Below are 18121 nucleotides of genomic sequence, written 5' to 3' on the forward strand. Positions count from 1 at the left end.
GGTGTATGATTAGTATGTGACATGAATAAAGCCCTTCCTGGCAGAGAAAGGCTTGCTTGCTTTTTAAGTATTAGATGAGGGGCAGACTTTATAATGTCTCACCCTATAGAGGACACATCTTCTGGGACACTAGGCTTGGAACATCAGTCAAGACAACCAGATGAAAGAACAACTATTGAAATAGCATGATTGTTCTTCCTGGTACTTCACAGAGACAGGGTTATATTGAATGAGAGGAACTGAAGTCCAGCAGACCATACAGCCATGCCCTTTTCCTGGAAATAGCATTTTAGATGGATCAATTGTTGCTTCCTGCTATTATTTTATTATTCCTACTGTTGTTATAAAGGGAGAACTTCAATTTGATGCACCAAGCAGAGCTTTCAGCACTGCAAGGACAAGAATCACAACAGAGCTGTATGGCAGAAGGCAGTGAGATTCCCAAGCACGGAGCAGGAAAAGCTGAAGGTGCTGTAAAGTCCTGCTCCATCTCACTCTCCCACTCTGTTATCCCATCTCAGCCAAGCTATTCGAGAGGCACCAGTGTTGTTCACCATGGCTGAAGTGACACAAACCTGAGGGACACAAAAGCATTTGCAAAACACAGTCCTCAACTCGGCATTACTGGCACGCACAGAGCAGGGAAATATTTGCCAGGCACTTTATACACGATGATTAAATGAGCTTCCAATCACAGGAACCTCCGTGGCCCCACTGATCTGGCAGCCAGGTGACTCTGAATTACCCCAGGGTGATGCTGGCCCACCACAGCACTGCCCAGCAATGCCAGAACCTGCCCTCAGCCACACACAGCTCCTGTCTGCTCACCCCATTCACACCAGCATCAGCCGTGGAATTGAACTCGGGCAATCAAAAAAGCCTGAGCTAACTGGTTTTTACAGGCGACACGAAAACAAGACCTGATTTGCACTTAGAAGCATTGCTAGCACAGCAAATGTTTTTGGTACAGATCTGCTCCACTTCTACTCTACAAGTATTTGTGATGATTTTTACTGCAACTGCACTGGGAGCAGAAAATCAGTGTAACAGCCACATTGTGCTCAGGGCCCCACAAATACAGAGCAAAGTTTCTCTCTGTAATCCAGGGATTTTACCATCTAATTCCAACTGAAACATGGGAATGGATATGTACAAACAACCGAGACAGCATGAGGCCAGGCTGAGAATTTTGAAATGGATGCGTGAGACTGGAGCTGCTGGAACTGCTGACTTCAGCAACCTGCAGAGTAAACTCTGAAAACATTTAACAACAATTAGAATGTCACTTGAGTTAATAAGAACACTACTGAATCACACAGCACTACGAATAAAGCAGAGTCCCTGCAAAATCCTGCCACTAACTCCGAAACAGCAACATTATTTATGGGTATTAAACACAAAGGTGAGAATCTCAACCTCTGGTGTAATATAAATCCAAAAGTATAATCATAAATATTTTGCCCAGGTCTCTTCAGCTCAACCCAGACAAATATATTTTATTTTTCAGAAGGAGTACATCACATCAGTGACCAGTAGGTTTCAAGAAAAGCTGGAGTTACAGTGGCTGGGTTGGCAGCATGCACAGGGACCCCCACCCCGTGTTCCCCTGATGAGGAGCCTGCACAAGGGCTTTGGGGCTTTTCCTTACTGAGATACTGCAATATTGAGGTTTCACCAGTAGCCAGAAAATAAAAAGATCACCATGCCAATCAGACAACCTCAAAAAAAGACAGAAACAGCAGTTTATTTACAATGCACTGCTCTTCCAGAAGGATAAAAGCTATTGGAAGAATAAAGGCAAAAATATCTCCCCTACTGAGGAACGTATGGATACAGATGAGCTTTTGGGACAATTCTAGTTGTTCCTAATGCATTCTTCAAGACTGAAGTCCGGTTAGAAGGAAAACATCAGATTAAAGGATGACCACATTTCCACACAAACAAGAACAACAATCACTGGATTTATTGAGTTGATCGGATTTGAGTCAGCAAATGCTGTGATTTGAAATGTACTGTCAGTTGGGAATCTGCTTTGTTCAATAAATACATTTTTTCCATTTAATTTCTGAGACAGACTGGTAGCTAAAGACAGTCTCTAAATATATTTCCTGATATATTTTTTCATTAATCACAGTGGAAATCAAGTAATAAATTAAGATGCTTCAAATCAAATTACAATAATGACATTTTTCACATGGCTTAAATTATATAAAAGAGACCATTTTTTTCCCCCTATATTTCCATTTTTAAAACAGGAACTCAACACTAACAAACATCTTAATATTTCATATTGCTAAAAGCTCCTCTTGCAGCCACTGATTAGCTTGATTTAGTGAAAAAAAGATGAATTGCATCATCTGTGTTTTTCTATTCTTAGAAGAAGAAGGAAGAGAAAGTTTGAGACAAAGCAGAGAGACAGAAGAAGGACATGAAATTAATTGCTTTGTAAGAAACACAAACTTCATACGGACTTTTCCTTTCTGTGTGGGTGGCCAAATGAAAATGAGAAGCAAAGAAAGGCTGATTCTAAGAGAGGGCCAACACTCCTGTCTGGTGGGAGCCGTGCTGGAGCGGGGGGACTTTGGCACCCCAGGCTCCTGCTGCCACCTGACACGAGTGCCCCGCTGCCACACCAGACACCCTCAAACCCGCTGACGAGATAAGGGATTGCTTCTGCCCCAGAGCCCTGCTTCCCCTGATAAACTTCTACCTCACACCTAGATCTGAGATATGCAGGATACACTCGTCTTCAAAGCTCTCAGCAGGAGGGAACCAGTGGCTTCAGCCTCCGTGTGCTCCAGATAAACTTCCCCTTTTAATCCGTGCCCTTTGTGACTCCTGCAGCTATCGAAGTCATCAAACCCTAACACGCTGCTGGACAGAGTGCTCCAAATTAGATTCCATTCACCCAGCCAGACTGCAGGGCCTCTATTTACTGCAAATATGACAGCCAGTCAGAGCTAAAAGGAGTTTGAAAAACTAGAGGGAAGAAATTTGTTCGCTGTCCACCTCTGCCCCACCAGCCTGCTCGCTATAGCAATATATTTTCAAACTTTCATAAACAGAACAAATAGGATTATCCATTACCATGTCAGCTTAAGTGATAACATAAATATATATCACAGAACATCTGCCACTAAATCACTGTTTATAGATGTCAGATCTCATTTATTATTAAAAAAACCCCACCAAAACAAATGTTTTAAAGCCTTCCTTATTATTTCACAAGAAGTGACTGATTTCTCAGCTGTAAGGTGGAACTATTCTTTCTAACAGAGAAAAAATTACTTTAGACAGAGTAACTTCTATTATAAACCTAAGTCAGGAATTACATTAAGCGGTATTCACAAATATGTAAGTGTTGCCTGAGTTACTTCATCCCAGTATGCAGTCTAGAAAATCCAGCATATTTTCCCCATTGATTTTCCTCATCAATCCCCATTGATTTTGCATGAAAGAACATGGTGCATCTCAGAAAACTTGCTTTTATCTTACTTTTCTTCAAAGAGTAGAAAATGTAGATCAAGACTTTATATTCTGATATCAGCAATAAAATATCTAGAATTTACTTTAAAAAAAATTTATAGAGAGTGCTCCTTATACACAGAAAGTACAAAATGCTAAAACTCAGAGTCTGTGTTTATAGTGCTGCGTTTGGCTGAGAGAGGACAGGTGGGACAATCTTTTGCTTTTGCATTTTTTAATTTAATTTGCTCTGTCCATTTTTCCCCTCTTTGTGTCAGCTGCTTTAACAACTCTTAAGTCAGGCACCCAGGGATCAAATTTCCAAGTCATGGAATTATTTCTGAATAGGTAATCTCTATCCTCTCAGGTACAAGTGAAAATCTGCTTGCGAAAGCCACTCATCTGTATCATTACAAATTGACCTCTCCAGTCTGCCCTTTTACCCACTCTCCAGTCAGGAACAAATCCAGAAGGCCATAATGTTTTGTTTTATAGGAGTTTCTGTTGGCTTGCTTTGCTCTATGTGCTTATAACTAAGTCATTTCAGACACAGAGAGCTAAAACATCTGGAAAATCCGCACAGCTCTCAGCCCTGTGACATTCAGCGTGTGCCACACAGGCAGAAACTGCACCCCCGAGAGAGACACACCTTAAAATGGGAGTGTTGAGCACATCCTGGTTCTGATCTCTGCCAATTCCCCCATCTTATAAATCACACAGCCACTTAATGATTGCTGTGGAGGCTCCCAGACCGTGATTCATGGGTGCACTGGCAGGAGGTCATCGCCGAGGTTGGCACTTCACAAAGTGCTGCAGAGCTGTGCTCACCCATTACACTCCCCCACCTACATATGAGCTAATTTGATTAAAGGTAGAAGATCAATCAAACTCTATTGCCTCAGAAAGATTAATTACCTCAGCACTTTCCGACTTAATTATTAGTGTTCAGCCGTGGGGTTAGAAAAGCCCAAAACAGCAGAAGGCAAAGGGCCCAATGGGCAGATGTGGTAGACTGAGATGTATTCTAGCCTGAGATTTGTTATCTTTAACTAATGACAGCTTCTTTTTTATTCAAAATAGGCCTAAGTGCTATAGTGTGTTTATAACTCAGCAACAACTGAATGAAAATATTGCTGTTGCATTTCAACCTTTCTGTGGAAATAAAAAGCACAGGAGATGGGAGGAAAAAAACAAAAGCATCGTTAAAAAAATTCTATCTGTTGGCAGTCCAGTTTTTGGACAGGGAACAAGAAACTTAAGACTTTGTAGATTTATTTTTTCTTGTGTCCCAGCATGAGGTCTGAAGTCCAGCTGCCAGAGCATCTTATTGATGATGTTTAAAGAGTATATTTCAGCAACTGCAGAGTTTCTGATTATCAGACAAGTCAGCATGGCAGAAAATGCAGGCATTTTTCCCAGGGAGAATGAGCTCCCTGTCTGCAGCTCTGTGCTGACCCTTTCTTCTCCACCACGCACCAGGGAGAGTTACAGGGCCCCCCAGGCTGTCACTGAGCTGCTGACGGGGCTGGGGCCAGCGGGGCCGGCTCCTGTCACGCCAGCGGCCGGCGGTGGCCCGGCCACGCTCCCGGACGGGTGAGGCACCAGGACCCCGTGTCCAGCTGGAGCTGGAGCTGAGCCCAGAGCAGAACTGGGACTCAGCAAACACATTCACCCCTGGATTTCAGATTCCCAGCGTGGAAGGGTCACCTCTTGTGTGACACACTGGATTTGCTGCTCTTACGGACAGCAATTCTCATAAATTTATCCAGCTCCTTTGTAAAGCCAGGTTGCATCCCCATGCCCTGCTTCTGTACTTCCTCACCGCTCTCGTCTGCAGCCCCCAAATTTCCAGCCTTGGCTGGTTTAAAGGCAGCACCAGCTCATTTCCCTGTGAGCCCGCCCAGTGCTTCATTTTGGCTTCCACTCTCTGCTGTTGTGTGAGAGCAGCCCCAGTCCCCAGCCAGCCTTTACCTTGCAGTTTAAATGAGCCAATATTAATTCCTTTCTCTGTATATAGGCATCCATTCCCCTGTTATTAATAATATCTCTTTATGCTTGTTTCCCATTCTAATTCACCTTTCCTTATTGTGGGAAGCCAACACTATTCATAACAGGCCTGTTATGGTGTCAGCAACCCCTTGAGGTTTATTCATTTCTTCTTTTTTCCCTGTACTAGGAGTAACCCAGGATTTTTTCCACATTCACATTAGGTATTTGTGATTTATAGTTTATCTTTGTAACACTCAGTTGGTTTTTTCTTTATGTCATTTTCAGCTGGTGATTTATATACTAGTTACATACACCAGTTCCTATGAGAACGACTCTCAACTATTAGATTTCATCCCACTGCTATTGCTTCAAATCCTTACCAAATCCAATCCTTGTGTCATGCACACCTCCTCCTCCATTGTCAGTGGTGCTTGGCTTTGAGCTAGTAGAATACTTCCTTGACATGTTCCTGCTTTTTAATGCCAAACTCATTAATGAAGGTAATTATGGAGATTTTTCCATTCTTGTATTATGCTATGTCTTTTAATTTGTAATTGCTAATGCTCCACCCTAATGTCATAATAACAGTTATTAGCCCTTAAATATATATATAGATTAACTATACATGTATTCCTCAATGTTAAAAATACATATCATGCAAGTGAGATAATGGAGCTAATCTCGTACTACTCTTGGGAAACCCACAATACCATTTATTGCATTATGTTTGTTTGTATCTTAGTTTCTTTGTTGAAAATGCTTTCCAGTAGTGAAGCTTGACCAGAGCTTTATTTTTGCTTGACACCCCTGTGTCTCACAATTACAGAAGATAAGGAAAACACTATCAGTTTTGATATCCTGGGAGGAAGATTATCTCCTCTCCTCCACATGAATGCATTGAACCTGCTCTGACTTTTAGTGCCATTATCATCATTCTTCATCAGCCTGCCTTTGTGCTCATCAACATCACCCTTATCAAAAATTAAGTCAAGGTGAAAGTGTTCTTTTAATTTTGGGGAAGAATATATGCTGTCTTTAATCAGGAACAGATGTCTTCCTTGCTGCAAACCTCCCTCTTATGTGGTTAAATACCACAGATTGCAGTCTTAATTCTTCCTAAGACTGATTTGCTGCAGTCTGATGATCACTTACAGCCAGCAAAGCTTTGCCCCAGCTACTCATTTACTCATTTGCTGTCCACAAGTTGTGCCTTATGGAACAAATGGAACTGGGGAATCCATGTATTTAAAAATTACCTTTCCCCCTCCCGAGGGGTTGAACCCACAGGAATTCTTCTACCCAGTTCACCCAAACAGCTCTTCAGCTGTGTAAAGGTCTGATTGGGAGACAAACACAGGCAGCCAAACACCTCTGGCAACACCAGCTTGACATGGCCACAAACTGACGGGGTTTCTGATTCCCCTTTTGGCCACCCTTAGCGTTACACTTGCTGATTTTCAATGCAACTTTCTTGGCTTATTAGTCACTAATTCATGCTAAATATTCTTCATGGAGACCCCCTCTCCTTAATACACCAGTTTCCTCCTATTTGAAACCCTGAAATCTCAGCGTGATTTGCCTCATTAACTTTAATTTTCAGCTAGCTTTGTTTATACTTCCATTTTCTTTCTACAAAATGATTGCTATTATTTAATTGCAGATTACTTTCAGGTTTTCTGGCTTGCCATGCACGCACCCTGTCCCCAAGGTGCAATCATCCCTCTTGCTCTGCCCAATTTCTTGGCTGAACTAGGCATATTCTACCTTCTCCGAACAAAAGTAAGTAAAATAATTTTATTCTCTAGAGGAAAGGAAACAGATTTGATAAGGCTATAAAAACAGATGAAGCATGAAAATTTGCCATTAATATGTTACACATGTATTAAATAACCCAACATAACTGAGGTTTGCATGTACCTCTCAGCCCCTTTGATCAACATCACTGCTTACAGCCACCGAGAGGGCACCACTCAGAGAGAATTTGCCAGGGAAGTCCAGACATAGAGAATTTGTTGGTCTTTGTCTATGCTTGTAGTGTGTTTTGCATTTAAACATAACACAGAGGGTAAAAAAAAGCGGGGGGGGGGGGGGGGGGGGGGAGATGGTTTGGTTAAAATCCTTAGAATAGGAAATTATTGGAACATCCTTATTTGAGCAATTTATGAGCAGAAAATACATGAATACCACATACACGAGTGCTGTCACTTAAGGATAAGGCTCTCTACAAACCTACATGCATTTTTATATTACTATTTATTTAGTGTGACAGTTTATTGGCATCTCTTCCTTATGATGCATCTACCACACTGCACTCGATGTTTTCCTAAGGAGGTAACTAAAGTAAGAGAAGACAAATCATTTTAAATAGCCTATTTCTAATTTTAATTAGCACAGTCAATTAATTTTAAAGGTTTACATATAAATTTCTCACAGTTTTCTAGCCACTATAACCTTACAGTTATTTTTTTCCCTCCTTGCTTCAGTCCTGTATTGGATGTGAGCTTGTAAAGCTTCCTCTCACCAATATTTCTCAGGTTGGTTTTTATTTTTTTGTGTTTGTTTGTTTTTTTAAATTTTATTTTGTTATGCTCATTTTTTTCAGTGTTTTGCAATAAATGCTTTGCTATTGCTAGTAAACGGAAAGCTTCCAAATTGCAAAAATTTCCAGTATTAGAGAAACAAATAACACCAAAGGATTGTAGTCAGGAGAAGCAAGAGGGAGAAAACCCTTTTGAACCTGTCCATGTGTGGTGTCACAGCCACCATCAGCTTTCATCGTGTGCTTGGCTGGTTCTAGACACTACTGACATTGTTTCACCCCAAATCTCTCTCCTTGGCAGGCAAAGTTGAACTGAATCCCCATCAGGTGACAATTAGTCTTAACATTCCAGACACAGTGTTTCAGATTAAGACAGGTCAGATATGAAAGATCTTGGGAGGGAATGAAGGCCATGCTTGCTCTGCTGTATGAACTCAGATTACCTGCCTGTATTTTCCTGTCTCTTTTCACATTAACAACATTTTAGTCCATGAAGGAAGACAAGAAATACTTTGACTACATCAAGACATTCAAAATTAGATTTAACAAAAACCAACAATCAAATATCCAGCAGAAGATTGTAGAGGAAACTATCAATTCAAAGCTATTTTCACTGTTTCACTGTTGGCTAAACGTGTCCTGTGTGCACAAGTGAACCACATGAACCTCAGGCTGCACACTTGCACACATCAGCACACAGATATTTTGGTTGCTGCCATCTGCATCAAGTCACTTTGCAGCAGCACACTGAACACAAACATGTTGTTGGTCTCTCCCTTCTGCACTTAGATGTAGGAGAGCACAAAACATCATCTATTTAAGTCTGCTTTTCTGGTCCTGCCACTAGGTGCTGCCATTAATATAAGCATAAAACACTAAAAAGGGCCACAAAAGAAGCTTTCCATGCTGTAACCATCGTGCTATATCAATCAAACTATTTCAATAAGATACAAGTTGGAAGGGAAGAAAAATCTTCACATAAAATAAACTCTAATTAAACTGTGACTTCAAGTTTAAAACTGAACTGTCAGGTAATTAGACAGGTGATTAAACTTTCTTCAACTTCACACTTGGAAAGACGTCTGATGCCTGCTCAGCCTCCACACAGGATGTGTGTCAATGACATTCAGATGTCAGAGCTGTGTTACTGTTAGAGCCACATTCTAGAAGAGTCATTTCTTCTGAAATTACAAAACCTGGGCAAAAAAGGCATTGACAAATCCCAAACCTGAGCCTCTTTGAAAATGGCAAGACAGGATCCACATGCCTGTTCTGAGAACTCCTATACACCAGGTCCTGTCCCACGCTCTCTGCAGGAAAGGCCCTGGATACTGATTTCATGTACATCATTCTCACTTCAGTAAAGTACAAATATCAGTTACAAGCAACAAGAAAGAGCAAGTTCAGACCCTGAGTATGAATAGCAAAAGCAGCAAATACTATATAATTCGATGTTTTCCTTCTTTAGGGGTGTATTTGTAGCCCTTTAGAGCTTAACTCTGTGAAGAATCCAGTTTGACTGCCTAGAATATTATTAAGGATGTATTAGAGCCTCAAATACATAAACACAAACAAACAAAAAAAAGATGATTGTTTCCAACACATGATCGAAAACCTGTGATGGTTCTTGTCAGCTGTCTATCAGCTTGGAAAAGACAAATATTCTGGTGTTATTTCAGGAAACATATCATTTTACAAATTTTATAAGGTCTGAAGCTCAGGATTCCCAGGTCTGCCAAGAGCCAGGCTGAATGTGGCAGAGCCAGCTTGGAGTCAGAGTGAAAGCTCTCTGCTGGATGCTGCATTTGCCACTGCAGAGTGTAACTACCTTCCACAGCTATTCCAAGTGCATAGCACTAACTAATTCATTCCTCCTGATACACTAAAGCAGCTGAAATCCACCTTTTGGGCCAAGTTTTGCCCAGAACAGATGTATTTTCAAATCACTTATTAAGCCACTAACAAGGCCTTAGAGGCTTAAAGACATTCAGGTGTCTCTTTATCAATGGCACAGTTCAATTTAATCCAGATAAGGAGCCTCTGGACAATTAACAGTTGACTAAAGTTCAGTGGAGTCTCCAACTGGCTATCACATCACAGAACAGCAGAGAGAGTAGTGCCAGTGCCCACAGCTCCTGTTGATTTTCCTCCCTGTTTTTGACATCACAAGGAGGCAGTGGCAATGGCAGAAGATGACAAACTCTTTTGAGATTATTGTTACATCGCTGCTTTCAAAAGACAAATCAAGAAACCCTTATTTCTGGAGACTGCAGTCTTTTCACAGAGCTACCCATCACCCACGAGTTCCCTGTTGAACTACAGCGTGCAGTAGTGTTGGAAAGGGAAATGTTAAAAAATGTGAATTCCCTCAGCATGGTATTTATGACCATTAGGGCAACAGCGTTAACCTCATCAGAAAGCTCCTCTGTGCATAGCACAGCAGGTCCATAAAAACACCAGGTCATCCATAAACCCTTAACAGCTCCAAGTGTTTTATCTCCAACGGCCAGACCTCCCATTTTTAGAAACAGAAAGCTTCTTTGGCCACATTAAAATCGACGTTCACATTTAATAATTACCTGGAGAAACAAAAAGCCCCACTTTTGCTCCTGCAATGATTTAATAAGTGAGATGAGCAGAGTTCTGCACTTACTGGACTCGGGGTCCGAGTTGCCGTCGCCCTCCGTGCGGCTGTTGGGGGACGCCTGCTCGTAGAACTCGTCCTGGGGGAAGCCCAGGGGCAGCGGGTGGGACGTGCTGGCCCCGCTCGTGGGCTCGTGGTCTCCGAGCCCACTGTCACTGCAGCTTTCCTGGGAGCCATCTGGCAGGTGGAACGTGACACGGCGCTGGGGCTACAAGGAAGGAACAAAATTACATGGTTTCCACTACGGTATCAGTAATTGCTTAATGCAGCCAATTTAGGAAATGTATTATTTCAGTTATCTGCTGAGGATGCATTACCCAGAGTTGTGCACAATTTCAGGCTTTCATGAGCAGGCAGGCTGCTTTCAAACCCGCTTCACCTGACAGCACTGCCTGCTGCTGTTTTTTAAAAATGTAAGCCCTGATGCAAAATGAAAGACACCTCAAACTAAAGAGATTCTGTCAGACTTCACAAGTCTTTGGATACCTTTTGTATATTGACTTGGAGATTTCAATCACTTTTTGAGGCTCAATTTATTTCACTGCTGAGTTTTCTAGTTTTCAAAAAACATTTTCTTTCCCATTAAAGCTGTTCCACACTTTTGGGCCTAAAAAATGTGGCACATCTATAATGCTGTTGGATTCTTCTAAGGCAGAGAAAGAACAAACAACAACAAGTCTTATGTATTGAAAGCAATTTTAATAGATTTTGCACAGGCGTTAAGCTAATGAATAAAAAGTAGGTCCCCCATCTCTCCTTCAGACATTTCATTACAACTCCTTTGATTTTCGTTATACCACAGACCTGCACCTTAACTGTAAGAGGCTGGAAGCTGGGAAACAGGGAGCTGAGGATGGAAAGCATCTCAGCCCAGCTGTGGAAGGAAGGGCCAGATGAAACAAAGCACCTGATGCACCAAGCACAGGAGAAAGTTTTCATTACCTAAGTGAATCTGCATGATTTAGGAACTGAATAACTAAAATGTAAATCCTTCCCAGTATTAAAAGAAAATATGAACAAAAAATAAGCAGCTCTCCTGCTCATTTTGATGTGTCTGATATCCGTGTTTTGGAAACTTGAAATATGAAGCTTCAAAAAAACCCCAAAAAACAAACAGTTTAAAAATATTCTTAGGTTGTTGTTACTCAAAATTCCATTTGAAAGGCAATGCAAAAAACTTTGTGGATACAGAACTGCTGGGCTTAGCAAAGCTGAAGGTCAGACTTTTGATGCAATTATCCAAAAAAGGATATAGTGTTTATAACAGAGCAGATGTTGGCAGGGGTCACTAGATATTTGGCTCCTATAGGGCGGTGGTGTTGAAAACATTCAATTATATTGAGTCTTTGCTAAAAAGTTCAGCTCCTCCACTTCTCAAAGTCTCTTTTTGTCACGGTGACATTATTACACATGCCCACAGACAGCTGCTGTACACTGTGTGCAGCCAAGAACACGGCAGCACCAACTTCACCTGTGCAATTCCTGACAGGTGTGAGTGACAGAGCTTCTTAAAAGCTACCAGTAAGACACTTAGGGCTTTCCCAGAAAACCTGTTTCAGTGCTTCACCACTGCTAATGGAGAGGTTTTCTTCTAATGCTGAACCTGCCTCTTTCTTGTTACAAAATAAATCACTTCTTCAGCCCCATCCATCATGGTCTGCTTATTCCCACTCATCTTTCTGGCATTTGGCACTTTATTCTGCTTCAGAATAAACAGACCTTATTATTTCAATCTGCCAGGTGCTTCTGCTCTCTCTGGCTGCTCCCCCTGCACAGGAGCTCGCTCACAGCCCCGTGCCCTGCTCCAAACCCGGCCCCCAGCTCCAGCCAAGGTCCCGACAGCACCGAGCAGTGCAGCAGGATCATTTCACATCTCCTGCAGCCTCCTTTGCCATGGCAGCACAGCACATTTTCCTTGCCAACCACCACAATGCCCAGGTCCTTTTTATTGATCTTTTCCTCATTATTCCCTTTTTGGTTATTGCCATCGATTGCTGCAGCCTAAGAGTGGCACTTTGCATTCATTCTTCCTGCCATTCTCTGTTTCCCGATGATTTCATCCATTTTCAAGTACACTTTGCCTTCCAGTCCTGCTTTCCTGTTTATCAAATTTGCAGATTTTAGATTCTCCCTCATTTGACAGATCTTTGAGAACTATTGGAACAGATCAAGCCAAGATATCAGATGAGCGCTGAAGAGCTGAACACAGAATGACTTCCCATTACATGGGATGGAAATGGGAGAAGACAACCCCTCTGTGACTGCTGGGACAGCCTGACAGCCCACTGGGAAAAGGTTCAGGTGGCAAAAGGTTCACAGCTAACACCCCCACAGCCCCCGTGCATTTCTGGGGTCTCCAGAAGACTCGCTCATTGAACTCCAGAGTGAGCTGCCTGCAGCTGCCCCAGGGCTCTCTGGAAGCTTGGCTGGGACAGTGGTTCTGCTCCTCCTGCTGCCTTTTCCCACCACAGCTGGGTGAAGATGCACGGAGTGTCTCCACACAGTCCAAAAATTCAGATGGATCCGCAGCAATCACTGATGTGACTTATCCTATTCCAGTTCACTGTCAGCTGCCTCTCAGAGCCCTTTCCACACCAGCAGTGTCAGTCAACTCCTGCCTCACAGGTCAAATAACTTAAGTTTTACAGAGTTGATCCAGTGGAAACATTCCTGTGATGTTTCTCATTTATTCCCTGCATTCAAAACTTGCACAGATGTACAGCTATGACACGTGGAAAGGGAATATGCTAATTCTTTGATCTGAAATAAGTTTGGTATTCACAGTATGAAAAAAATCCACCTCCACTGCATGAGCTGCTTGTAAAAGCTGTATTTTGTGGGGTTTGCACTGCCTTTGTGTTGTCTTGTGTTTGGTACCCACACCAGGTTATATCCTCTCCTCTCCAGGCTACCAGTGAATTTGAAGAATAAGGCATTCTTAAAACATTTTTAGCCCAAATTTTAGCATTAGACACCATTACTAGCTTTAGAAAATGACTGGGAATACAATGGTTATTGTTATGTGCAACTGGTTACTGCTTTGTGCATCTGGGATTCACTAAATGCAAACAAAGGAATATTTCTTTTCAGGGTTCATTGTCAAAATACAGCAGAAGTTTTTCACCAGCTGACAGTAGAGGAGACCAGAAAGTCACCAATTCTTTTTAACTGCCTAGCCCAGTGAGGAAAACCAAACCCCATAGTCCAAGCAAAATTAAAAATGTTACTAACGAACCCCCACGTTCAGTTAAAAATAAGTTGCATAAATTGAGATGTTCTTGGTCGGAAAGATCAAACCCCTATGATTTAAAATCAACCAGCATCAGCTAAAGGCTCATGATTTTTAATTTGATCGTGTCCCTGAGTATGTCACACCTGATAACGCTGATGACAGAGCACTTTCAGAAAAATTTATCAAGATGAAAAAAGCCCAGCTATTCCTCTACATGGCAGTGCTGCCATTTTCTTAATTCATGCAGGCGTCAGACAACGATCTGGAACAAGTAATTCTAATAAAATTTTGCCAAAAGCTGGGACTTATCTTCTGTCACAATTATTTTGGAAATTTCCTCCTTGAGGCATTTAAATTTCAATTTATAAGATTACGAAATATCCTCAGTCTCCAGCTGCTTTTCTATTTATCTCTGAAGGGAGCCAGCACCGATAGTAATAGAATAACAAGGATTATGGTTTATTTTATTTATCTGAATGACAGTTAGGATACTTTTTCAAAAAGAGAAATGCAAGCAAACCTATTATGTATTCGTAGAGGATTCTGATGTAGGAACTTGTAATACAGACAATTAAACTGATAGGGGACAATGAAGTGAAAATTTCAGGAAAAACATGCAGCAGCCTATAGTTTCCCTGACACATTCAAAAATATTAAATTACTCTTTATTGGTATGAGAAAAGAATTTTGCTTGCAGAGATGTCATGGACCCAGACACAAATGCTGTCAGAGGCCTCAGATGGCATTCAGTGCGCTTGGTAAAAGCAGAGTGTGTCTGGAGGGATCAAATTATCTCCAAAAACCGCAAAACCTTTTACTCTCATTATTGAAATTTATATGAAGACTGATCAAAGCCCCAAACTATTCTGTGTTCAATCTTTCACTACAATAATTAGACTGTGGCAGTGGGAATAATAAAAGATGAGTCTAAGTAAATAGCTTTGGATACACTGAAGGGATGATTTCTGGTATTATACACCAGGGGTTAGCCAATTTATAATCAAAAAGAGAAAAAAAAGGTAATAGAAAAACCAGCAGATATCAACTGAGGAACATTAAACTATTAACCTTATTATCTTCATTCATTGAAGCAAATTAATATCCTTTTAAAAAGAGATCATAAAGAAAAAACATTACTTTTTAATTTATGCTGAATTAATTATATTATTTAGATGATAATTCTGATTTAAAACAGACCTTATTTAGGAGATGCTGTGAGACAGCACAAAAGAACAGGACTACTTCAACATTTCTCTCCACTATTAGCAGCCAGTAAATAAAGAAGTAGTCAAATAAATTTTTAATCTTCTCAGTTGCTTGTTTACTTCAAATGCTAGGAAGATATGAAACACCTAAAATAACCAGAAAATAACTATCTTCAAGTCCAAACAGTAAAGAAGATCCCTAATCAAACTATAATTTCCAGCTCCAATCTTTTTATCCTCAACTATCACCTTTTGTTCCAAAATAGCAATTTTTCTTCCACAGGCTTTCATTGGGACAAACAGGACCCAGCAACTATCAGTGCAAAATTCTCAGAATAACATTAAAACAAACAGCCTGAAAGGATCCAACCATAAACCCAGAGGGAAGTACATCTTTGTGCTGAAACTCAACAGAGACAGGCCAGTATTTTCATTTTTCCTTCCCCTAAACAGAGCAGTGTTGAGTACAACTAATGCAGCTCAAAGAGTTTCCCTCAACTCTTTTATAAGTCTGTATTTCCCGCAAGTTTTGCAGCTTGGTGCATTAAATCTAAGATCTTATTACATTATTTTGATGACTTTGTCATAGGCAAGTATATAATGCAGCTCATTATAGTTTTTGACTCAAATTAAACTTCTCTGGTTTTGCCAGCTGGTGTCTGTATTTCTCTTGGAGTATCTATGAAGATGCCAAACCCTTTTGGTCACCATTATTACACACAACTAGAAACACTTCATTAACAACACATCACTGTTCCATTTAGCAAAGACCTTTTTATGATTTATTTAATGGACCCTACAGTGATCTTGCATAGGAGTGGTTTTTGTTTTTTGGTTTTGGGGTGTGCAAGGTTTTATTTTTGGTTTTTTTGGTTTTTTTTTCCAGAAAGAAAAATGAAGGGGTCATCTTCCAAAGGAAGGAGAGAGGTATTGTGCAAAGTGACAATACTCAGCTGATTTCAGAAGTCCAAGCTTAGTGGACATTAAAATCATTTTTCTCTATCTCACATAAAAAAGCAACACCCCCAGCTACCACCAATCCGAATAACCTTAATTGTCATCTCATATGGATCAGACTTGGTGAACAAGCCCTTCTTTTCACTGAACAAGTTCAGGTGTTCCAGCTACTGCCCCAAATTTATTGCTTGCTTCCCTTTCAGCTCCTGATTGTCTATTTGTTTGTCAAATCAAACAGACCCGCTGCTTTCCCAATTTACCATATTTACCCTTTTAAATATTGGCAAGACTTTGCATTTTCAGCTCTTTAAAACTTCCAAAAGAAATCCAAAAGAATCCTTTTGACATTCTTGTTATAAATTTCTCTAGCCCTCCTTCTTTAATACCATTAACATTTATAACTGGTATCTTACATCCTCACTAATTACGGATGGAAAATACAGCATCTGCCTACCTTCTAAAGAAGAGAAAGCTTTGATAATTACTTTTACTTTTTCTCACTGTGGCTAAAAACGTAACTGTTCCACAGTAGTAGAAGACAGGTAAATGGTTTTAGGCTCCCATTTTTATTGATTTAAATAACTCCTCCCACATTATTAATTTATTTAGATGCAGGAAGCATGACATATTAATTTCAAAAGGGCAAATAAAAGCTTGGTTGGCTGCCCAGACAAATACAAACACAACGTGGATGATTATCTTAGACAGATTTGTACATTTTCAATGAAAGTATTACTACCTCCACAGAAAAGCAGCAGAACAGATGGTGTCCCTACACCTGCACAAATGGAAATCACTTAAAATTGTCAGATCTTATAGTTGGACTCACTCACACAAAGAATTCACTCAAGTGATGAGAAATAATCTTGCAAGACTATCTTGTACCTCCAGCACTCGCTTACTCAGGGCGCCTTTTAGGAATCTCACGTACGCGTCCCTGCAGGCCCTTCCTGCAGGCACATAAAACTGCACTGAGCTGATAAGGAAAATGTCAGATATCCCAGCTTTGGACATCGCTAAAGGGGAGTTCTGTGAAAGCCTTTCCATGCAGGCAAGCAATGAAGGAGTTTGTAACAAACACTGCCGGCTTTAAGGAGCAAATTTCCTGTTTTTCACTGAAGTAACCAGAGGCTGAGCCCACACTGCCATCGTCCTCCTGCACCACAGAGGTCATGGAACAAACTCATTACCCAAATCATTGCTGAACAAACCCATTATGAACCCAGAACTTCACAAATTTCTGATTAACAACTTCAAAGGGTATTTATTTCCAGACACTAATCCTTGTTGTACCAGAGTATCTCTCATAAGACTTTCCCCAGCAACATTTAGCAATTAAATTGTATTTTCTGGGCTTCTTGAAATAACAACAAAGAACCGAAATAAAAAGCAAATAAAATCAAAAATAACATTTAAAGCATGTCAAACATTTTATTTAGCTTTTGAAAGGCAGTTATTGTATGCTAGATGTCAAAATGATAGCTGAAAGCATGCTTTTTAAAGTTTAATTCATCTAAGCCTTCAATTTGACATGTGATTAAATAAAAATTACACATGAAAGTTGCACTATGGCTGTGCTGTTGCTAAGTTTGAAAAAGAGGAAATTCTCATTTCTGGTTTTTTCTTTAATACATTCTTCACTTTCCATCACCTTTGATGTTATCATCTTGAATACTTCATATCTGATAGGCAAAGTCACTTTAGTTAAAAGAACATCATAATAAACAATAACACAGAACCATTTCAGCAATATTTGACCTCTGTTCTGACTGCTGCTGGCCCTGCAGCATGAATCTTTTTCAGCAGAAATATTGATTAGGTTTTATTGCAGTTGTGAATCCTTTGTGTTAATATTGAAATAGAGCAGAATTTATACTTTCATAAATGTACATGGGACTTGGCTCTAATTTGATTATGCTAACTTATACATTTCAGTTGTGGCTCAGATAAATAGATTTCATATTTCCTCATGAGCAAGGTATGGATTCACGGAATAATAAATGTTCCAGTGAATTACTCACTGACCTCCAGTGAGGTACTTTGGCATCATAGTCAAGGCTAAGCCTTTAAGTGCAACCCTGAGGAGGTTG

At 40.5% G+C, this 18121-nt stretch overlaps 1 protein-coding gene across 6 annotated transcripts in view; it reads right to left on the reverse strand.

Moving 5' to 3' along the window:
• PCDH11X (protocadherin 11 X-linked) overlaps positions 1 to 18121 on the reverse strand; it is a 436859-nt gene that overhangs the window by 109967 nt on the left and 308771 nt on the right. For 5 of the 6 annotated variants that reach the window (XM_069015029.1, XM_069015028.1, XM_069015030.1 and 2 more), the window contains one exon: positions 10647 to 10845. In XM_069015029.1, the coding sequence (XP_068871130.1) occupies positions 10647 to 10845 (199 nt within the window). Of the gene's footprint in view, positions 1 to 10646; positions 10846 to 18121 lie in introns of those variants that run through there. The other variant, XM_069015034.1, reaches the window with a different exon arrangement.

This window comes from Aphelocoma coerulescens, chromosome 4A (genome assembly GCF_041296385.1).
Source record: "Aphelocoma coerulescens isolate FSJ_1873_10779 chromosome 4A, UR_Acoe_1.0, whole genome shotgun sequence".
Classification (NCBI taxonomy): Eukaryota; Metazoa; Chordata; class Aves; order Passeriformes; family Corvidae; genus Aphelocoma; species Aphelocoma coerulescens.